This window comes from Artemia sp. Qi Xiang Cuo, chromosome 11, assembly GCF_049724085.1.
Source record: "Artemia sp. Qi Xiang Cuo chromosome 11, ASM4972408v1, whole genome shotgun sequence".
Lineage (NCBI taxonomy): Eukaryota > Metazoa > Arthropoda > Branchiopoda > Anostraca > Artemiidae > Artemia > Artemia sp. Qi Xiang Cuo.
This window is the reverse complement of record NC_142804.1, coordinates 16,939,868-16,964,159: the sequence shown is the minus strand read 5'-3', so window position 1 is coordinate 16,964,159 and position 24,292 is coordinate 16,939,868. Positions and strand designations below refer to the sequence as shown.

General features: G+C 34.2%; 1 protein-coding gene across 1 annotated transcript in view; it reads left to right on the top strand.

Moving 5' to 3' along the window:
* Nucleotides 1-19,686, top strand: part of Hpr1 (THO complex 1-like protein Hpr1) — an 81,653-nt gene extending 61,967 nt beyond the window's left edge. Inside the window, exons 10-12 of the mRNA XM_089096340.1 lie at nt 5,246-5,493; nt 12,327-12,457; nt 19,443-19,686. Of these exons, the coding sequence (XP_088952466.1) occupies nt 5,246-5,493; nt 12,327-12,457; nt 19,443-19,616 (553 nt within the window). The 3' untranslated portion in view covers nt 19,617-19,686. The remainder of the gene's footprint in view (nt 1-5,245; nt 5,494-12,326; nt 12,458-19,442) is intronic.
* Nucleotides 19,687-24,292: the final 4,606 nt, after the last annotated feature.

The following is a 24,292-nucleotide window of genomic DNA, read 5'->3' as shown; positions in this document are numbered from 1 at the left end:
TGCATTAGTAGTTTGTGCATCTTGTCATTTTGATTGTTAGTGATTAAAAACATTGCAGATGGAAGATAGGTCAAAAAATAAAACAAGAAAAAGGGTTAGGAGGGTTAATGCTATATTGAAATTAGCGGTTGCCTTCCGAAGGAGCAGGAAATGCTGTAAACAATTTACATTTAGCCTAAATAGTTGTAATACTGATTGCTGATTGAGTTAAAGACGAATTTTACAATTTTCGAAGGCCGGTTGATACACATCCTCTCCTGATACTTGTTCAAACTTTTTTCTCTATATCATTCTCTGCCTGAGAGCTGCTAAATAGGGAGCTAAAATGGTTAAAATTCTGTTTGAACAAGTTGCGTATGCTGACATAGATCACCTATCTACGGTCGCTTGATAACTCCAAAGACAGGCAGACTGCCTCTCTCAATGTACGAAGCCATTTTGTATATACAGACTAATGTAAATGAATTCAACGCCAAGGTGGTATTACGCCATAAGCCAACAAACCTCCCTTGTTAACAATCAATGGACTCAATACAACACCAAGCCGCTAGAGGCCGACACAGCTACGCATGCCACTCTTCCATTCCAACGTATACAAAGCCTCCCTCTTTACATTTTCCTAAGAAGTAATTTCATTTCCTCTAAATCTTCCTTGGGATATCCTCCCACCTCTTTTGTGGACGATCTGCTGTTCGTGTGTTCCAAGATGGTTGGCCGCCAAGGACAATCGGTTGACAATCGATTGTCCTTCATCCACAGAAGATGTCCTATCCATTTCAACCTTTCTCTCATTGTAGCCCTTGAAAGTGGGGTTCAACTACATTTTTAGTACAGCTTACTTACTTAAATACGGTCAATCAGACGGGTACCCACAACAATCCTTTGGCAAATAGTCTGGAAAATATCTAAAAAATCCTCTCCCGTCTTTCGGAGCAACCACAGTTCAGAACCATACTTGGCCACTGTCATCGCTGTAGCGTCCAATATTATAATCTTGGCTCGCAGACTTGTGTTCGCGCTTCCAAACTTTTTTCAACTTAAAACACACCCTGAGTCTTGGCTATTCTACTTTTAACATTTCTACTGCAATCACCATTTTTTATCAATAATACTACCTAAGTAATTGAAGTTATCTACTTGATCGATTTTCTCCTTTCCCAACATTACCTCTTCCCCATCACTTATTCCCAGTCTTACCGACTGAGTCTTCTTAACATTAATTTTCTCTTCACCTTCACTTATTACCTCTTCATCTCTTCACATTACCTCTTCACCTTCACTTATTCCCAGTCTTATCGACTGAGTCTTCTTAACATTAATTTCCTCTTCACCTTTACTTATTTCCTCTTCACCTTCATCTCTTCACATTACCTCTTCACCTTCACTTATTCCCAGTCTTATCGACTGAGTCTTCTTAAATTAATTCCCTCTTCACCTTCACTAATTACCTCTTCACGGTACCTCTTCACCTTCACTTATTCCCAGTCTTATCGACTGATTCTTCTTAACATTAATTTCCTCTTCACCTTCACTTATTACCTCTTTATCTCTTCACATTCCCTCTTCACCTTCACTTATTCCCAGTCTTATCGACTTAGTCTTCTTAACATTAATTTCCTCTTCACCTTCACTTATTACCTCTTCACCTCTTCACATTACCTCTTCAGCTTTACTTATTCCCAGTCTTATCGATTGAGTCTTCTTAACATTCATATCCTCTTCACCTTCACTTATTACCTCTTCATCTCTTCACATTACCTCTTCACCTTCACTTATTCCCAGTCTTATCGACTTAGTCGTCTTAACATTAATTTCCTCTTCACCTTCACTTATTACCTCTTCACCTCTTCGAATTACCTCTTTACCTTCACTTATTCCCAGTCTTATCGACTGAGTCTTCTTAACACTAATTTCCTCTTCACCTTCACTTATTACCTATTCACCTCTTCACCTTCACTTATTCCCAGTCTTATCGACTGAGTCTTCTTAACATTAATTTCCTCTTCACCTTCACTTATTACCTCGTCACCTCTTCACATTACCTCTTCACCTTCACTTATTCCCAGTCTTATCGACTTAGACTTCTTAACATTAATTTCCTCTTCACTTTCACTTATTACCTCCTCATCTCTTCACATTCCCTCTTCACCTTCACTTATTCCCAGTCTTAACGACTTAGTCTTCTTAACATTAATTTCCTCTTCACCTTCACCTATTCCCAGTCTTATCGTCTTAGTCTTCTTAACATTAGTTTCCAAATCTATTCTTGTACCCTGAACTCTCAAAATCTCCAAAAATTCATTCTTTTTTACTAACATTTTCATCTAGGAGGCTCAAATCATCAGCATAACCTAAGTGTAAGAGAGTTTTACTTCCTTATTTAATTCTTTGCTCCACTATAGTGTTTGTCGTGCTCCTTAGTACAAAGTCCACCGCGATACTAACATTAAGGGATAACTAGGGGAAAGGCCTTTTCTTTTCTCCAACTTGGTAGTCTCTCGACGGACTTGAGATTATGATTAAATACTACAAAAAGTCATGAAAAAAGCAAAACAATCAGTGGAATGTTTTATTTCACGTTTTAACGTTATAGCCTCCTCTCAAACATCAATTAAAATAAGAAATTGTCAAAAAGTTTAGCTTTAAAACAGATATGATACGATTTTTTTTTAATCTCATTAGAATTTAAGACATAAAAATTTGTTTTCATCAATATTGTTTGGATACCCAATTTAAAAATTAAATGACGTTTTTAAATTAGTGTAGGTGACATTAAAGTTTTGAAATTATGTGAAAAAGATTATTACGTCACCGAGAGGAGAGGAGGTGGAATTTAAAAAAAAAACTATACATTGTCCCGCCTGAATCTATAAAGGTAATACTGGGTGACGGAAATAAACGAAGCCCAGTGTGAATAAAAAAGTACAAATACTGGCAGAATAGTAAATAATTGGTATTTATATGGACAGATAGATAGACTCCTTAACATAGCCACTACTAGGTCAAATGACCTGTCTGCAGTGGCTCAATTAACTAAAGAAACCACATAATCTACAAAAATAAACAAACAAAGAAAGAAGAAGATAAACAATATTGATTTTATTTAGTTAGTAAATAATGAAAAAGAATATAAACATTAAAGAGTTGATAAGAAGTGTTTAAGGAGTTCCGCTTAAACCTTGATGGACAAATTAGCACGTCTGAAACTACACAACAAACGCCTTTTTTTACATCATGCAGAGGGGCAGTTAGGTATTTCTTCGGATTGTTTGTTGACAAATACAAGAGTTTTAAAAGTGCATTCACAATATAAATATTCGTAATACGATTGCGGAGATTCAACCAAATGAACAAAGTTTCGCAAATTGTTGAAAAGCACTAATTTGTGTATTCAAGTACATTGTGTGCATTTTCAACACGTCATATAAACCGTTCAGTATTCATATTGTTATTTATAATATTCTGTACTTAATACTCTTAAAAATTGTAATATAATTAGAATTTACTTTTTGTGTGTGTTTGCTTCTGTGCTTTCGTTCAAGCTGCCCTACTGACAGCAGTGGAAGAAAGAGAGCAAATAGACTATTGGTAGACTTTGGAATTCAACCAAAGAAGAAAAATGGCATGAAGGCTACTGAGAATCGAAATGAGAACACGTGACTTAGGTGACTGGGACCCACATTTGGAAGGTCTAAAACATCTTAAAAAAGAAATAAAGAAACAAAGAAGATCTCATGGAAGAATTTCTGTAACTGTAACATTTGGAAATAAGACATTTTAAAAAATGCATAAAAATTGAAGAATGAATTCCCATTTAGTTCTTTGTGTAAAATTTCCCATTTAAATATGGGTAAAAACAAAGCTCCCTTGGGAAATTTCCTGGTGTTGTCCATAACCTAACCCTGGCTATTTTATAATTAATAAAACATTGTTATAATTATAAATAATACAAAAAGTAGATAAACTATAAAGAATTTGTCTGTATTCATAAAATTTTAACTTTGATCCAAATGAACTTGGAACTATAATTAAAATTCTGGTCTTTTAAGCTAGCGGGGTAGCTTCACATCCCGACTCAAAAAATAGTCTCAAACGTGTAATTTTAAGGCCAGGGTTCTTATTATTTATTTTTTTAGCGAGATTCCTTAGGTTAGTTTGGGGGGGGGATTACCTCCCTTGAGTTTTAGGAATGAATTAAGCCTAAGGAATGAATACAATCTGGGTACTGAGGGGATAACAACACTCTTATTACGGAAATATGTTGAGATTAAAATGTAAGATTACATACACACCCTTCATATCTTATACTTATTTACCTCCACCCTCTACTTTTGCCGCCCTCTATTTTTGTAGTGTATGTGGAGATATGCATCGTCAAATGATTGTATTAATTTTGGGTAATGAAGTAATTTTGGCGGAGGTAATATTTAGGTTCTTAATCTTACAGATTACATCATACAGCCTTTAACTGTTTAAACAAACATACCGAACATATTACACAAAAAGCATATTAGCCTCATTCCAAACATATTAACGGCAAAAATATAATCAATCAGTATCCCATGTCGGTTGCACGTACTTTAGGTGATAATTACAACTGTTGTGTGGCTATGTGTGGTGAATACTGCCACATTTGGGATATCTTTTGTCTGTCACCGAAAACAGCGGGAGAGGGAATCGCAAACTGGTAATTTTCAGTTATTTCGGGATTTTATTACAATATGGCTGGTTAGGTGTCTGACAGAGGTAAATTTTGTGAACCTATTTTCTACTAGAAACCTGTTTACTACCTGACGATTGTGCATGTAAATAATCTCTCAGACCACAGAGGTTGAACAAGAATTGAAAAAATCGTGAACCAGAGGAAACCTGAAAATCACCTTTTTTTATCGACGACGGCTGAACAGAGGTCTCGGTCGAAATGCCTGCCTTTTTTCTGATGTTACTTATTGAAAATTTCCCCGTTTGCTTGTCCTAAGTTTTTTCATTAGATGGGTATGCATGGAAAATGGGGGATGGGATGCTCCAAAAATAGTCCACTCGAAGAAAACATCTGTCTTCCCCTAAAGTTCTAAAGTGTATGTGGTTATGTTTCTAGTAGATTTCGTTTTGCCCGAAATAAATTATGTTCTGCCTCGTCGATTCTTTTTTTATTTAATGGAAAATAAAATTTAAGCCAAAAAATCAGTTTTTATTTTACTTAAGTCATAACGTGTGTCAGCTTAGAATATATCTCATTTGTCAGGCAGATAAACAACGAAAACTTTATTTGGCGCGGCCTCCGTTTGTTGCGTCTGAGGTGTCCACAAATTTTCCAAAGCAATTTGAAGGGTTCTAACTCCTTGCCTGAATACATGGAAGTATTTGTTGAAAAAGTGTCGAAAGAGGGCCAAAAAGAGGTTCAGACGGCAGCTTCAAATATAAAACAAGAGAATGTGGAGGAAGTGGAGGATGGTGGGGATGAGATGAAAGAAGAGGGTATGAAAGATGAAGGTAATATTTCTTCTTTTTACTATTCCCAATAAGATAAGTCAGGACCTAACTTAATTGTGACAGTTTGTAATTTAACGATTATTCGTCCCATGGAACCAGTTTTGATGCATTTTTGTATTTAAATTTGATGGTGTATCAAAAAGGGGTTAAGCAAGTCTAGCTGAAAACTATAACATTAATTGAAAACTGTACTGTGCTAGTTTTGTTTTTTTATTATTATTATTTCCAGCGTTCTTTACTTAGGCAGCGCTTTTGCGCTGCCTAAGTAAAGAACGTTGTGGGCACAATGTATTATTTGTTTTCTTTTTTTCCGAATAAGAAAAGTCTGGACCTAGCTTAATTGTGACAGTTTGTGTTTAACGACTATTCGTCCCATGGAACCGGTTTTGATGCATTTTTGTATTTAAATTTGATGGTGTATCAAAAAGGGGTAAAGTAAGTCTAGCTGAAAACCAATAACATTAATTGAAAACTGTACTGTGCCTGTTTTTTATTATTATTATTATTATTATTTCCAATGTTTGAATCATAGGGAGCGCAATAGCACTGCCTCAGCAAAGAACGATGTGGGCGCAATGTATTTTTTTTTTTCGAATAAGAAAAGTCAGGACCTAGCTTAATTGTGACAGTTTGTGTTTAACGACTATTCGTCCCATGGAACCAGTGTTGATGCATTTTAGTGTTTAAATTTGATGGTGTATCAAAAAGGGGTAAAGTAAGTCTAGCTGAAAACCAATAACATTAATTGAAAACTGTACGGTGCTAGTTTCTTTTTTTTTTTATTATTATTATTTCCAATGTTTGAATATGAATAAGAAGACATTAATTGGAAGTTTCATAATCTCGACCAAATTCCGATCCATGCCTTCCAAATTTTGTTTCAAATGAGGACGTTATTTATAAGTTCTCGTGATGATTTTTACTATTCCGAATAAGAAAAGTCAGGACCTAGCTTAATTGTGACAATTTGTAATTTAACGACTATTCGTCCCATGGAAACGGTTTTGATGCACTTTAGTATTTAAGTTTAATGGGGTATCAAAAAGGGGTAAAGTAAGTCTAGCTGAAAACCAATAACATTACTTGAAAACTGTACGGTGCTAGTTTCGTTTTTTTTTATTATTATTATTTCCAATGTTTTAATATGAATAATAAGACATTAATTGGAAGTTTCATAATATTGACCAAATTCCGATCCATGCCTTCCGAATTTTGTTTCAAAAGAGGACGTTATTTATAAGTTCTCGTGATGATTTTTACAATTCCGAATAAGAAAAGTCAGGACTTAGCTTAATTGTGACATTTTGTAATTTAACGACTATTCGTCTCATGGAACCGGTTTTGATACATTTTAGTATTTAAATTTAATGGTGTATCAAAAAGGGGTAAAGTAAGTCTAGCTGAAAACCAATAACATTAATTGAAAACTGTACGGTGCTAGTTTCGTTTTTTTTTTTATTTTTATTATTTCCAATTTTTGAATATTAATAAGAAGACATTAATTGGAAGTTTCATAATCTCGACCAAATTCCGATCCATGCCTTCCGAATTTTGTTTCAAAAGAGGACGTTATTTATAAGTTCTCGTGATGATTTTTACAATTCCGAATAAGAAAAGTCAGGACTTAGCTTAATTGTGACATTTTGGAATTTAACGACTATTCGTCTCATGGAACCGGTTTTGATGCATTTTAGTTTTTAAATTTAATGGTGTATCAAAAAGGGGTAAAGTAAGTCTAGCTGAAAACCAATAACCTCTAATTGAAAACTGTACGGTGCTAGTTTCGTTTTTTTTTATTATTATTATTTCTAATGTTTGAATATGAATAAGAAGACATTAATTGGAAGTTTCATAATCTTGACCAAATTCCGATCCATGCCTTCCAAATTTTGTTTCAAATGAGGACGTTATTTATAAGTTCTCGTGATGATTTTTACTATTCTGAATAAGAAAACTCAGGACATAGCTTAATTGTGACATTTTGTAATTTAAGGACTATTCGTCTCATGGAACCGGTTTTGATGCACTTTAGTATTTAAATTTGATGGTGTATCAAAAAGGGGTAAAGTAAGTCTAGCTGAAAACCAATAACATTAATTGAAAACTGTACGGTGCTAGTTTCGTTTTATTATTATTATTATTATTTCCAATGTTTGAATATGAATAAGAAGACATTAATTTGAAGTTTAATAATATTGACCAAATTCCGATCCATGCCTTCCAAATTTTGTTTCAAAAGAGGACGTTATTTATAAGTTCTCGTGATGATTTTTACTATTCCGAATAAGAAAACTCAGGACTTAGCTTAATTGTGACATTTTGTAATTTAACGTCTATTCGTCACATGGAACCGGTTTTGATGCATTTTAGTATTTAAATTTGATGGTGTATCAAAAAGGGGTAAAGTAAGTCTAGCTGAAAACCAATAACATTAATTGAAAACTGTACTCTGCTCGTTTTTTTTATTATTATTATTATTATTATTTCCAATGTTTGAATCATAGGGAGCGCAATAGCACTGCCTCAGCAAAGAACGATGTGGGCGCAATGTATTTTTTTTTTTCGAATAAGAAAAGTCAGGGCGTAGCTTAATTGTGACAGTTTGTAATTTAACGACTATTCGCCCCATGGAACCGGTTTTGGTGCATTTTTGTATTTAAATTTGATGGTGTATCAAAAAGGGGTAAAGTAAGTCTAGCTGAAAACCAATAACATTAATTGAAAACTGTACTGTGGTGGTTTTTTTTTAGTATTTTTATTTCCAATGTTTGAACAATAGGGAGCGCAATAGCGCTGCCTAAGCAAAGAACGATGTGGGCACAATGTATTGTTTTTTTTAATAAGAAAAGTCAGGACCTAGCTTAATTCTGACAGTTTGTGTTTAACGACTATTCGTCCCATGGAACCAGTTTTGATGCATTTTTGTATTTAAATTTGATGGTGTATCAAAAAGGGGTAAAGTAAGTCTAGCTGAAAACCAATAACATTAATTGAAAACTGTACTGTGCTCGTTTTTTTTATTATTATTATTATTTCCAATGTTTGAATCATAGGGAGCGCAATAGCACTGCCTAAGCAAAGAACGATGTGGGCACAATGTTTTTTTTTCCGAATAAGAAAAGTCAGGACCTAGCTTAATTGTGACAGTTTGTGTTTACCGACTATTCGTCCCATGGAACCTGTTTTGATGCATTTTTGTATTTTGAATTTGATGGTATATCAAAAAGGGGTAAAGTAAGTCTAGCTGAAAACCAATAACATTAATTGAAAACTGTACTGTGCTCGTTTTTTTTAATTATTATTATTATTTCCAATGTTTGAATCATAGGGAGCGCAATAGCACTGCCTCAGCAAAGAACGATGTGGGCACAATGTATTTTTTTCCGAATAAGGAAAGTCAGGACCTAGCTTAATTGTGACAGTTTGTGTTTAACGAATATTCGTCCCATGGAACCAGTTTTGATGCATTTTTGCATTTAAATTTGATGTTGTATCAAAAAGGGGTAAAGTAAGTCTAGCTGAAAACCAATAACATTAATTGAAAACTGTACTGTGCTCGTTTTTTTTATTATTATTATTATTTCCAATGTTTGAATCATAGGGAGCGCAATAGCACTGCCTAAGCAAAGAACGATTTGGGCACAATGTATTGTTTTTTTTAATAAGAAAAGTCAGGACCTAGCTTAATTGTGACAGTTTGTGTTTAACGAATATTCGTCCCATGGAACCGGTTTTGATGCAGTTTTGTATTTAAATTTGATGGTGTATCAAAAAGGGGTAAAGTAAGTCTAGCTGAAAACCAATAAAATTAATTGAAAACTGTACTGTGGTCGTGTTTTTTTATTATTATTATTTCCAATGTTTGAACCATATGGAGCGCAATAGCGCTGCCTAAGCAAATAACGATGTGGGCACAATGTATTGTTTTTTTTTTTTAATAAGAAAATTCAGGACCTAGCTTAATTGTGACAGTTTGTGTTTAACGAATATTCGTCCCATGGAACCGGTTTTGGTGCAGTTTTGTATTTAAATTTGATGGTGTATCAAAAAGGGGTAAAGTAAGTCTAGCTGAAAACCAATAAAATTAATTGAAAACTGTACTGTGGTCGTTTTTTTTTTGTATTATTATTTCCAATGTTTGAACCATAGGGAGCGCAATAGCGCTGCCTAAGCAAAGAACGATGTGGGCACAATGTATTGTTTTGTTTTTTTTAATAAGAAAATTCAGGACCTAGCTTAATTGTGACAGTTTGTGTTTAACGACTATTCGTCCCATGGAACCGGTTTTGGTGCAGTTTTGTATTTAAATTTGATGGTGTATCAAAAAGAGGTAAAGTAAGTCTAGCTGAAAACCAATAACATTAATTGAAAACTGTACTGTGATCGTTTCTTTTTTTTTTTTATTATTATTTCCAATGTTTGAACCATAGGGAGCGCAATAGCGCTGCCTAAGAAAAGAAAGTTGTGGGCACAATGTATTATTTGTTTTCTTTTTTTCTGAATGAGAAAAGTCAGGACCTAGCTTAATTGTGACAGTTTGTGTTTAACGACTATTCGTCCCAAGGAACCGGTTTTGATGCATTTTTGTATTTGAATTTGATGGTATATCAAAAAGGGGTAAAGCAAGTCAAGCTGAAAACCCATGACATTAATTAAAAACTGTACGGTGCTAGTTTAATTTCTTTTTATTATGATTTCCAATGTTTGAATATGAATAAGAAGACATTAATTGAAAGTTTCATAATCTCGACCCAATTCCGATCCATGCCTTCCAAATTTTGTTTCAAAAGAGGACGTTATTTATAAGTTCTCGTGATGATTTAGCTAGGTTTTAGAGTCATTTATGTTTTGTATATCTGTATTTAAGTTGAAATCTAGATTGCGGAAGGAAAATATTCCGAGCAGAGTTTAGAAAGACAATTTTTTCCTCGATGTTTATTAATCTCGAAATGTAGTTTTTTTTTTCATTTATCATTTATGCGTCAAATATTTAACTTTTATCTGTTGTTCACTTTTAGTATTTTTTTTTATAGTAATTTAAATTACTTTTGGTAATTTTATGCAGTCAACAATGCAGTGTCGCAGCTCTTGATCTTTGATTCAATTTTTCTCCACCTTATTCTCATTTAGGGTTGTATAAGTTTCTTGAATGTTTTTATCAATTTTTCAGTTTGCCGTTTTGATTTTTTTTTTTCTGTTTTATTTTAATTTGCATTTCATAAGCAATTTAAAAATTACTTCTAACTTTGATGTTTATAGCATTTATTTTCTTTTTGTCAATTTTTTTACTCTTCTTGAGTTTTTAAAATTCAATTTTTTTGTTTCTTTTATTTTGCACTTGTATTTGAAAAATTACAGGTGAAGTAATCAATGTTGCAATTTAAAAGCCTTTTTTCATTCCTTTTCCACTTTAAAAAGTGGCCACTTACACAGAGGAGGGATGACCATCTGGTCTACTCCCCTTAATTGCAATGCTGTTTATGATTTGCCCAAGGCGCCCCGTAAAATATTGTTCCTCCCTGAAATAAATACCAGCTTACGTGCCTGTAAAGGAGATATAGTGTTTTATCGTAAAGACCTCCCCCTATGTTTTCTTAATGGAAAGTTTAGACATGCTATTAAAATGTTCTCCTGAACCGTATGGAAAAATATTTGGGTAATCTTCGTCAGGGCCATATTTAAACTTTTTACGGGGGTGGGGTGGGGGTGGGGTTGCAAAACTTAAATCACATTGACTGCAATAGATTAGTGACTAACAAGAGATCTGGGAACAAAGATTTGTTTACGTGTGCCTTTTCTACCTTTGTATGAGTTGGACAAAATGAGGGGGGGGGGTCAGAAGGGATACCCCTCCCTCCCTGGATATGACCATAGTGCTGGGTGAATTTTAAATAAGAACCTGATACGTCAAAGAGTTCTAATTTGTGCCCTTTACTTTATGAAAGAAATGGTCTACGTGGATGTAAAAGTAGGACTGAAAAAGTCTCTTGTAGAATCTTCCTACTATGAATAAACAGTAACTTAATAAGGCCAAGGAACGATTTTCTTAGGCTGGAAGCCCTGACTTTAAGCGCGTTTGAGCTTACCATTAAATAGTTTGTGTTTTGACTGGCTCTGGCTAGTAAGACCTCTTAATAATTGATCCCAAATGCTAGTGGAATTACATTGGGAAAGCTAAGACAAAGTTAAACTCTGTGGAGGGCGAAAATATGATTAGCTATGTTGATAACGAATAAGATGCGAGGGAATGATGGCGAAACAACTCTTTTTGTGCTTTGTCTTTCAAGACAAAACATTTAGGCTTATTGGATAACGGTATAGAAAGTACGGAATAAAAAGGTATAGAAAGAACGGAATAAAAAGTCAAATAAAAGTTCCCCGTTAGGCAATAAAAAAAATCTTTAAAAACTTAAATAAGAAATTCTCAGAAGTTCAGGGAAATCTGGATTTTTTCTTACGGGGAGAGGGGGGTAACCGGGTCCCAAATCACCCTTGCTTGTGTGCGTCCGTATTTCCCCTATCTGATTTCCTTAGCCAAATTATGAAGTCCAGATTCTGAATTTAAAGAATTTAAATCAGACATCAATATTAGAAAAATTAAGCAGACAAATTGCCCGTGTACTTTTTTTTGAAGTTATTGCTTAAATCTTTAATAGAAGGTCTTCTACCTGCCGCTAGAAATAACTCTACAAGGGGTCACGTAATTTCAGGTCCTTGGCGCTGGATCACAATGGCATCCATGGGGATAGGGTAATCATCACCCAAAACTCTACATGCCTCCCAAGCCGAGCTTTATAAGAATACCCTCGAATTAAATTAATGTTCTATTTCAGGGTCGAACGCGGAAGAAACTCTCCCCGCTGCAGTAACTATGTGCACTAGTGAAGATATGAAGTTACTTGCGCCAAGAATTGCTACGGAATGGAGAAAAATTGCTTCAAGGCTAAACTTCAAACCAGATGAGGTACTGCCAATTTTGTATCTATGTGCTGAATTTACAATCGATTCGCGGAAAATTCATTAATTTTTAAAACCGCCTGAGATTCTAGTTTACAAATTAGCAGCTCAAGTCTAACATTAAACCAACCTAGCTCTGAATTTATTATTTTCTAGGGGGGGGGGGCATGGAGGACCAGGGGTCAGCTCCCATATGTTTGGAATAAAATATCGTTAATATTTTTTCAGGGGGGGCATGAAGGGCCAGGGGTCAGCTAAGTTTTGGAATAAAATATCGTTAATAATTTTTGGGAGGAAGGGTGGGTTGGTCCGTGGAGGGCCAGGGGGTCAGCTCCCATAAGCTGTGTAATAAATTATCAGAAACTTAACATCGATCTTCAGAAACTTAAATTTAAATTCCTTCCTATGGGAGAGCCCCCCAAAATAGGTCCTTCGCAAATAAGATGAAGTTTGTTCTTTAACCTTGTAGATGAAAGGCTAAAACTCAGTAAAGAGAAAAACCTGCTAGACTTTTATGAAGCCATTTAGATTTAAAGGAAGATAGCGATTTTAATTTAAATTAATTTTAGTGAATGTAAACGAAATTTAGAGCATTTGTAAGACATATTGATAACTTCAATATTTGATTTTTAAGGCCACTTAGTCAAAAACCATCTTTGGCCCTTAACATCTTACCTTCGTATAGGAACTCTAAGAGTATGGATTAATTCCCAACAATGGAATAATATTGAATATCGTTGTCTCTGTAGACTAAGAAGCGCAAGTGTGTCGACTAGTTTATTTTTCTATAAAATATTGTACATATTCGGGTCATAAAATTCAATATTATGTTTTTGTTTGGCTGTCTGTGTTTACTGTGGTACATGGTTTGGTCCCCTGATTTCATCACCTAATTCTTATTTCTTTAAATAATGTTAAAGAATAATCTTAAACAGAGTTATGATGAAGAATATTATTTCAAGTTAAAATTTTTAGGCAAGTATATTAGAATTTGTATTCAGATGCGAGCTAATTGTGTACTACTAATTAACTTATTTAATATAAGTATATATATAAATATATATATATATATATATATATATATATATATATATATATATATATATATATATATATATATATATATATATATATATATATATATATATATATATATATATATATATATATATATATATATATATATATATATATATATATATATATATATATATATATATATATATATATATATATACAAAATATTAATGTTTTTACTTTTATAACTTTAATAAATCAAACAATATTAACATTTTGATTACTAAATATCAGTATATGTATATTAAACTGACAATGCACGTTCATTTGTATTTTTTTCAGTAAAGCACAAATTATGTTCTGGCCTGGGGAAGGCGTAGGGATTTTGAGCCCAAATTATGTTAATTTCTGCTCGTTTTGAGTTTGACTCGGTTAATTATTGTGATATTTGTCCGTTTTGGGTTTTATTTATTTATCAATGCTGATTTGTGGTAGTTCCTCGCTTGGTGTATTATTGGGTTTTAGTTTTGTTAATTTTTGTTTTAATGGATTTCTTTACTTTCCGTTGAAAAACTTATTTTGTGGAAAAAGTTGTTTAAATCAATTCATCTCAGTTTTATGTTGCCATAGCCTTTTCAGGGAAAATGAAAATAATACTTTAAATCTTTTCGTTTTTTTAAGAATTTATAGTTTGGCCTGCTATTTGTATGCTGGAGAAAAATTTTGAGCAATTTTCTTTTAAAAATCTGGACACAAATAGTAGTGTTTAATTTAGTTTTATATCTCCTCTAGTTGACCTGAAGTGGAAAGCTTGATACCATTCGCAATAAAATCTGTTTACTTTCTTTGATAGCTTGGATATACTTACGCTATTTTGATTTGGTTAAATTTTAAGAGCAGAAGTAGCCCGAAAGTTTGAACATAATACCCTCAGTCGTTCTTGGTATACTGCTGAGATGCCTTATTGGGAATTAGTATTAACACAGTGCATTTTGATTTAATATTAAGGCAAAATTTTTTTTTTAAACATAAGGGCAAATGGAAGGGTGGGGGTGGGAGGGGGATTAGTTGCCCTCCAATCACTTTCGACTATTAAAAAGGGCATCAGCCCTTTCTATTTTCAATCGAATGAGCCCTTTTCGAAGTTCCTACGACAACTCCTTCGATACGAAGTGCCCTGGTCTAAACAACAACAAAAAATAGCACATTATACCCACAACGATCTTCATTATAAAAATGTCAAGCCTTCCAATCACTTTCGATTATTAAAAAGGGCACTAGGCCTTTCGATTTCCAATCGAATGAGCCCTTTTTGAGTTTCTACGACAACGCTTTCTATAAACACCTTATATGCCCTCAGGGCATAAATTACAACCCTTACCCTAAGGGCTGTGAGGGTGGTTAAGGGCTGTGAGGGTGGTTTTCATCCTCTAAGACCTAATTTCCAGAACTTCCAACTACGTTAAACAAAATGGGTATCTCAAAATTTTGATTGAATGTGTCTGGGAAAATGGCGGATGTGACACGGAAGCTAGTCGCTATCCAATAACTTTTAACTATTAAAAAAGGTTCTAGCCCTTTTAATTTCCAATATTATGAATGCTTTTGAAGCTTCTACGGCTACAATTCCAATAAAAACCTTCTATTCCCCTTGGGCGTAACTTACAACCCTTGCCCTGAGGGCTGGGGGGGGGGGGGGTAAGACCTAATTTCCAGAACTTTCTGCAACGTTGAACAAAATAGCTATCTGAAAATTTTGATTAGATGTGTTTGGGGGACGTGAGGGCATGGGTTTGGGCATGAGAGGGGGTTTAGTTACCCTCCAATCACTTTCAACTATTAAAAAGGGCACTAGCCCTCTCAATTTCCAATTAAATGAGCCCCTTTTGAAGTTTTTACGACAATTCTGTTTATCAAAACCTTATATGCCCTCAGGGCATAACTTACAACCTTTGCCCTGGGGGCTCTGGGGGGTTGTCATCCTGAAATAGTTAAATTCCAGAACTTTCCACTACGTTGAACAAAATGGTTATCTCTAAACTGTGATTGAATGTTTTTGGAGAAATGGTGGACGTGAGAGGGGGGTTAATTACTCTTCACGTACTTTGGACTATTAAAAAGGGCAATTTCAATTTCCAATCAAATGAACCCTTTTTGAAATCTTGAATCCTTTTTTCTACAACAACTTTCTATATCAATTTCCAGAACTTTCAAATACGCTGAACAAAATGGCTATCTCTAAACTTTGATTGAATGTTTTTGGGGAAATGGTGGGCGTGGAAGGGGTGTTAGTTGCCTTCCAATCACTTTCGACAATTGAAAAGGGCACTAGCCATTTCAATTTCCAATCGAATGAGCCCTTTTTAAATTTTTAAAGAACGACAATGCGTTCTATAAAAACCTTACATGTCCCAAGGGCATAACTTACAACCCTTGCCCTGAGGGATGTGGAGGGGGGTCTCATCTTCAAAGACCTAATTTCTAGAACTTTCAACTACGTTGAACAAAATGGCTATATTAAAATTTTGATTGGATGTGTTTGGGGAAAAGGTGGGCGTGAGAGGGGTGTTAGTTTACCTCCAATCACTTTTGACTATTAAAAAAGGCAATAAACCTTTAATTTCCAATCGAATGAGCCTCTTCAAAAACGTAATTTCTATCTGGAAATCAACTACGATGAACAAAATGGCTATCTAAAAATATTGATTGGATGCGTTTGGGGAAAAGGTGGGCGTTAGAGGGGGGTTAGTTGCCCACAAGTTTCTACGACAAAGATTTCAATAATAACTTATATGCCCCCAGGGCATAACTTATAACCCTTTCCCTGAAGACTGTGGGGGGAGTGTCCTGCTCAAAGGTGTAATTTCGTGAACTTTAAACTGCGTGGAACAAAACGGCTGTCTCAAAATTTTGATTTGATGAGTTTGGGGAAATGGTGAGCGTGGAAGGGGTGCTAGTTGCCTTCCAATCACTTTCGACTATTAAAAAGGGCACGAGCCATATCAATTTCCAATCGAATGAGCCCTTTTTGAAGTTTCTACGACAACGCGTTCTATAAAACCCTTATATGTCCCCAGGGAATAACTTACAACCCTTGCCCTGAGGGCTGTGGGGGGGGGGGGGGGTTGTCATCCTCAAAGACCTAATTTCCAGAACTTTCAATTGTGTTGAACAAAATGGCTATCTTAAAATTTTGATTGGATGTGTTTGGGGAAAAGGTTGGCGTGAGAGGGGGGTTAGTTGCCCTCCAATCACTTTCGTCTATTCAAAAGGGCACTAACCCTTTGAATTTCCAATCGAATGATCCTTTTTTTAATTTTCTATGACAACGCTTTCGATCAAAAACCTTATATGCCCCCAGGGCATAACTTACAACCCTTGCCCTGAGGGCTGTGGGGGAGTGTCCTCCTAAAAAACATAATTTCTGTCATAATTTCTTTATATTCAACTACGCTGAAGAAAATGGCTCTCTCAAAATTTGATTGGATGTGTTTTGGGAAATGGTGGGTGTGGAAGGGGGGTTAGTTGCCTTCCATTCACTTTCGACTATTAAATTGGCACAAGCCTCTCCGATTTCTACTTGAATGGGCCCTTTTCGAAGTTTCTACGACAACTTCTTCGATACGAAGTGCCCTGGTCTAAAGGAAAAAAAATAATAAGTCATACATTGTGCCGACATCGTTCTTATATGCCCCCAGGGCAATACTTAAAACCCTTGCCCTGAGGGTTTTGGGGGAGTAACCTCCTCAAAAACACATTTTCTATTTGGAAATCAACTGCGCTGAACAAAATGGCTATCTCAAAGTTTTGATTGGATGTGATTCGGGAAATGGTGGGCGTGGTAGGGGTGTTAGTTTCCTTCCTATCACTTTCGACTATGAAAAAGGGCACAAGCCACTCCAATTTCCAATTGAATGAGCCCTTTTCGAAGTTTCTACGACAAGATACGAAGTGTTGGTGGTTTTGGGTTGTGGGGGAGCGACCTCCTCAAAAATATATTTTTGTATTTGGAAATCAACTGCGCTGAACAAAATTACTCTCTCAAAATTTTGATTGGATGTGTTTCGGGAAATGGTGGGCGTGGAAGGGGGGTTAGTTGCCCTCCAATCACTTGAAACTATTAAAAGCCACTCCAATTTCCAATCGAAATGAGCCCTTTTCGAAGTTTCTACGACAACTCCTTCGATACGAAGTGCCGTGGTATAAAGCCAAGAAAAAAAATAACTGAATAAATAATACATTGTGCCAACATCGTTCTTTACTTAGGCAGTGCTATGGCGCTGCCTCTGATTCTTTGTTTTAATTGGAGCTTTCTTGTTTACTAGATTTGGAATAAATAATAATATAAAATGTAACGGGGGAGGGACTTTTTTCTGTTCTTCTGAGTCTTTTAGTATAAAACTTTGGGTGTTGTTAGTTTTTAACAAAGCGGAAAGCTTCAACTTAGTAAATTTAGCCATGTAAAAAAATCTGAATTTTCTACATAATACAAGGATAGGACCTTCGCTAAAGCTTTTCTACCGGCTGAATCAAACACTTGCTCATAATCTATAAAGCTGAGTACGAAAGGGATTTGATGACTCAGCAGAGATATACGTTTTCTTGAAACCTTGATCGAGGTGTGACGGGTCTGAAAGACCAAGGCTGAACAACCTAGAAAGTATTTTGTCCCACAAAGCCTTTCGGAGGTTCTCAGCCACACTTTAGAGTCCACCCTCACTAAACTTATTTTGAGAGCAGGCTGTGTATCAGAACTTATGAGTCATTGGATTGAATGCGTTATTCCTCTTCTTCTCGGCTATTAGCGAAGGTTATTTTTTTCTGTTGAATCTTTTCGGCTGGACATTCACCGTTAGATGTCAGAAGAAGCCGAAAATGGAGAAAAAAATTACCAATATTGTTTTCAATATTGATATTTATGTTTCGATATCGATATGTTTCGATATCGATATTTCGTCTGATATTTCGATATATCAATATCATATTAAATATCGCCCAACACTAAACTGATGGAACACTCGAAACAAAACTGTTTCTAAGTGACAAGTTCAAAGTTTTAACTTCCGTTTGTTTTCCATTTTATTCAATGCTGTTGTGCTTTTGTATTTGAAAGAAGAGTTTGTTCCTTTTATTTCACACTCTATTTTTCAACATCTTGAGGTTGAAAGAAAGAAATTGTGCTATGCCCAGGTCCTAGAATCGCCTGTGCAGTCGGGGTTGTATGCGCATGTAGTTGATTAAAAATAAGATGGAATAGTGGATTTGGGATGGTTTCAAGGTGGTTTCTTTATGCATGCTTGGGAGTTACAGCATGTAACTTGCCCAGTACAGATTACAGGGTGCAACATCTTAAAAAAGAGGAAGACAAATGAAAAAAAAACAGATGTTTTCTATTTTACAAAAAAAAAAAGAACAGAAAGTAGAAACAAGTCCCCTGGTTTTGATGGACCAATTTCTGTTTCTGTTCTGTTTTTTCTTTTTCGTCTGTTTTTTATTCTGTTTCTGTTTTTTTCTTCTTCTATTCTTTCCGTTTCTGTTTTTCTGAAAAACAGAAACAGTGCCGATGCTCAATCCCCTTAAAAACTTGAAATCGTTGATACGACTCCGAAAAGCTTTTGACCCAATTCGATTTCTATTGAAACAATTACTGACTGTCTTTGAATACGATTTCTAAAAACAGATAGATCTCTTCGTCTTGCTTTTTGGACTATCCGCACTATGATCCCGAGACTGAGCTAGGTCGCCTTTAGGGGGAAGTAAGAACTCTTTAGTCCTATCCCGAGAAGAATGCTGCGCTTTCGAGGTTGTCTGTTGAAGATCTTTGGTCAAATGCGCTGAAGAGGGTGTCATAGACACTTTCGTCGCCTTATAGACCAACCGGCGTGGGAAGACCTAAGAACGAAGTAAGTAAAATACTTGTAAGGAAGCCAAATTCAACTCATTATTCAACTATTAATTTTTATTGTTTCTTTCAGATGGAATATTTAGAAACAAAATACAGCGATGCGGAACAGCAGGCATATGAAATGCTACTTCTTTGGATTGAGAAACAGGAAGAAGATGCAACGGCTGAAATTCTTATGTATGAAATAGGTGGCTCTGGTGTTGATGTTAAATTTGATGGCATTTTTCCACCCTCGTCGTCTTAATGACCATTTTCTTTACCATATTCTGCTTTTTTTAATCTCATATACATAATAAATTTAGTAATTTCGGTAAGAATTTTGGGCTATTGATTTTATTTTAACCCAAGCAAATTTTATTTTTACTTTGCTCAGAACCTGAAGATTGAGAGCCTATGACAAAGTTTAGTCCAGTAAATTGGTGGCTCTAATGCTAACATTAATCTTGATGGCATATTCCTGCCTGTTTTGTCTTGGATATTTGGATCTGTCTTAGGTGTATCTACTCGTCTGATTTATTCCTCTGAATGCCACCTATTTTTCAGAGTAAGGCATTTAAACGCTAACAACTTACTTCATACCTATAGTTCAGGAGAAAAACTTAGCTCTCTACACTCCTTATGCTAAGATCTATCTGCTGGTCTGATTTATCTCTTGCGCTACCACCGGATTCTCAGTTTGAGGAATTTAAACGTTAAACGACTTGCTTCATACCTAAATCTTAGGGTTTTTCATACTCCTTAGACTTCACTCCTTAGACTTAGATCTACCTCCTGGTCTTATTTGTTTCTCAAGTGCCAAATATTTCTCAGACTAAGATATTTGAACGTTAAACGACTTGGTTCATACCCAAATTTTAGGAGTTTTTCATACTCCATAGACTTTACTCTTTAGACTTAGATCTACCTCGTGGTCTTTTTTATTTCACAAGTGCATAATTTTTCTCACAATAAGATATTTTAACTTTAAACGACTGGATTCATACCTAAATCTTCGGAGTTTTTCATTCTCCTTAGACTTTACTCCTTAGACTTAAATCTACCTCCGGTTATTTTGTTTTTCGAATGTGCAAAATATTTCAAATACTAATATAATTGACCTTTGCACGGTTGGATTCATACCTATATTTTAGGAGTTTTTCATTTTCCTTGGACTTTACTCCTTCGACTTAAATCTACCTCCTGTTTTTATTTTTTTCTAAAGTGCCACATATTCTCAGACTAAGATATTTGAAATTTTAACGACTGGATTCATACCTAAATTTTAGGAGTTTTTCATACTCCTTAGACTTTACTCCTTAGACTTAGATCTACCTCCTGGTTTTACTTATTTCTTAAGTTCCAAAAATTCTCAGACTAAGATATTTGAACTTTAAACTACTGGATTCATACCTAAATCTTAGGAGTTTTTCATACTCCTTAGACTTTACTCCTTATACTTAGATATACCTCGTGTTCTTTTTTTTTTATAAAGTGCAAAATTTTCACACAATAATATTTTTGAAATTTAAACGACTTGATTTTTACCTAAATCTTAGGATTTTTTCATACTCATGAGACTTAACTCTTTAGACTTAGATCTACCTCCGGTTCTTTATTTTTTACAAAGAGCCAAATATTTCACACAATAATATTTTTTAAATTAACAAGACATTATTCATACCTAAATCTTAGTAGTTTTTAATTCTCATTAGAATTTACATTTTATAATTAGATCTAAATTTAACTTACTGAACTTAAAACGACTTGATTCATACCTAAATCTTAGGGGTTTTTCATACTCCTTGGACTTTACTCTTTATACTTAGATTTACCTCGTGTTCTTATTTCTTTTTCAAGTCCCTCATATTACACACAAAAATGTTTTATAAATTTACACGACCTGATTCATACTTAAATCTTAGGAGTTTTCATACTCCTTAGACTGTATTCCTTAGACTTAAATATACATCCTGTTTTTAATTATTTCTCACGTGCCAAATACTTCTCAGATTAATATATTTTACCTTTAAACGACTTGATTCATACCTAAATCTTAAGATTTTTTCATACTCATTAGACTTAAATATACCTCGGGGTCTTTTTTATTTCTCATGTGCCTAATTTTTCACAGACTAATATTTTTTAACTTTACACGACTGGATTCATACCAAAATCTTAGGAGTTTTTCATACTCCTTAGACTTTACTCTTTAGACTTTGATCTACCTCGTGTTTTTTTTTTTTTCTCAAGTGCCACATAAATCTCAGACTATTTTTTTTTAACTTTAAACGACTGGATTCATACCTAAATCTTAGGAGTTTTTCATTCTCCTTAGACTTTACTCCTTAGACTTATATCTACCTCCTGGTATTTTTTATTTTACAAGTGCCACATATTTCTCAGACTACTATATTTGAAATTTAAACTACTTGATTAATACCTAAATCTTAGGAGTTTTTAATACTCCTTGTACTTAACTTATTCTAATTAAATATACCTCCTGTTCTTATTTATTTCTAAAGTGCAAAATTTTTATCAGATTATTATATTTTAAAGTAACACGACTTGATTCATACCTAAATCTTAGGAGTCTTTCATATTCCTTAGACCTTACTCTTTAGACTTAGATCTACCTCCTGGTCTCATTTATTTCTCAAGTGCCTCATATTTCTCAGACTAAGATATTTGAACTTTAAACGACTGGACTCATACCTAAATTTTGGGGGTCTATCATACTCCTTAGACTTAGATCTAATTCGTGGTCTTATTTATTTCACAAGTGCCACATATTATCATAATAAGATATTTAAACTTTAAACGACTTGATTTGTACCTAAATCTTAGGAGTTTTTCATACTCCTTAGACTTTACTCTTTAGACTTAGATCTACCTCCTGTTCTTTATTATTTCTCATGTGCATCATTTTTCTCAGACTAATATTTTTGAACTTTACACGACTGGATTCATCCCTAAATTTTAGGAGTTTTTCATACTCCTTAGACTTTACTCCTTAGACTTAGATCTACCTCCTGGTCTTATTTATTTCTCAAGTGCCACATATTTCTCAGACCAAGATATTTGAACTTTAAATGACTGGATTAATACCTAAATTTTAGGATTTTTTCATACTCATTGGACTTTACTCATTAGACATAAATCTACCGGCGGTTCTTTTTTGTTACAAATGTTCAAAATTTTATCATAATAATATTTTTTAAATTAACACGACTTGATTCATACCTGAATTTTAGGAGTTTTTCATACTCCTTATAATGTACTCATTATAATAATATATACCTCGGGTACTTTATTTTTTCGCAAGTTGATCATATTCTAATACTATTATATCTGAACTTAACAAGTCGGTATTTTTTAATATCTCCTAATGGTTTGTCATTCTACTGGGACTTTACTCTTTAGACTTAAATCTAACTCCGGTACTCATGTATGTCCAATCTGCATCATATTCTACTATTCATGGTTTGTAAAGTATCAATACTGGGTTCCTACCCAAATCTTAGGAGTTTTTCATACTCCATAGACTTTACTCTTTTGACTTAGATCTACCTCCTGGTCTTATTTATTTCTCAAGTGCCACATATTTCTCAGACTAAGATATTTTAAATTAAAACGACTTGATTCATACCTAAATCTTTGGAGTTTTTAATACTCCTTATAATTAGATATGCCTCCTGGTATTAATTATTTCTCATGTGGCACAATCTTCACAGATTATGATTTTTGACCGTTGCACGATTGGGTTCATACCTAAATATTTAGAGTTTTTCATACACATTCTAATAAGATATGCCGCGTGTTCTTTTTTTTTTCAAAAGGGCAACATTTTTAACAGACTCATATATTTGAACTTAACAAGACTTCATTCATGCAAAAATCCTAGGAGTTTTTCATACTCCTTTGACTTAGATCTACCTCCTGGTATTATTTTTTTCTCAAGTGGCTCATTTTTATAAGACTATGTTATTTGAACTTAACACGACTTTGTTCTTACCCAAATTCTTGGAGTTTTTCATTATCCATTAATTTTACTCTTTAGACTTAGATATACCTACTAGTCTTATTGGTTGTTTCAGTTACACATATTTCTCATAACAAGATATGTTAAACTATCACTAATTGATTAAGCCAAACATCTTTGGGGAATTTCATACTCATTGTACTTAGATATACCTGCTGTTCTTATTTATTAATAGAGTTCAAAATTTTATCATAATATTATTTTTTAACTTAAAAAGACTTGATTAATACCTGAATCTTAGGAGTTTTTCATACTCGTTAGACTTTACTCCTTAGACTTAAATCTACCTCCTGGTCTTATTTATTTCTCATGTGCCACATATTTCTCAGATTAATATATTTAAACTTTAAACGACTGGATTCATACCTAAATCTTAGGAGTTTTTCATACTCCTTATTTACCCTTTAGACTTAGATCTACCTCCTGGTCTCATTTATTTCTCAAGTGCCTCATATTTCTCAGACTAAGATATTTGAACTTTACACGACTGGACTCATACCTAAATTTTGGGGGTCTATCATACTCCTTATAATTAGATATACCTCCTGTTCTTATTTTTTACTCATGTGCAACATTTTATCAGACTAAGATTTTTCAACTTAACACGACTTGATTTGTACCTAAATCTTAGGAGTTTTTCATACTCGTTAGACTTTACTCTTTAGAATTAGATCTACCTCCTGTTCTTTTTTTTTTCTAAAGGGCCAAATTTTTCTCAGACTAATATTTTTGAAAGTAAAACGACTTCATTCATACCTAAATCTTAGGAGTTTTTCATTCTCCTTAGACTTAGATCTACCTCCTGGTTTCTTTTTTTTCTAATGTGCATATTATTTCACAGAAAAAGATTTTTTAACTTAACATGACTGTATTCATACCTAAATTTTCGGGGTTTTTCATAC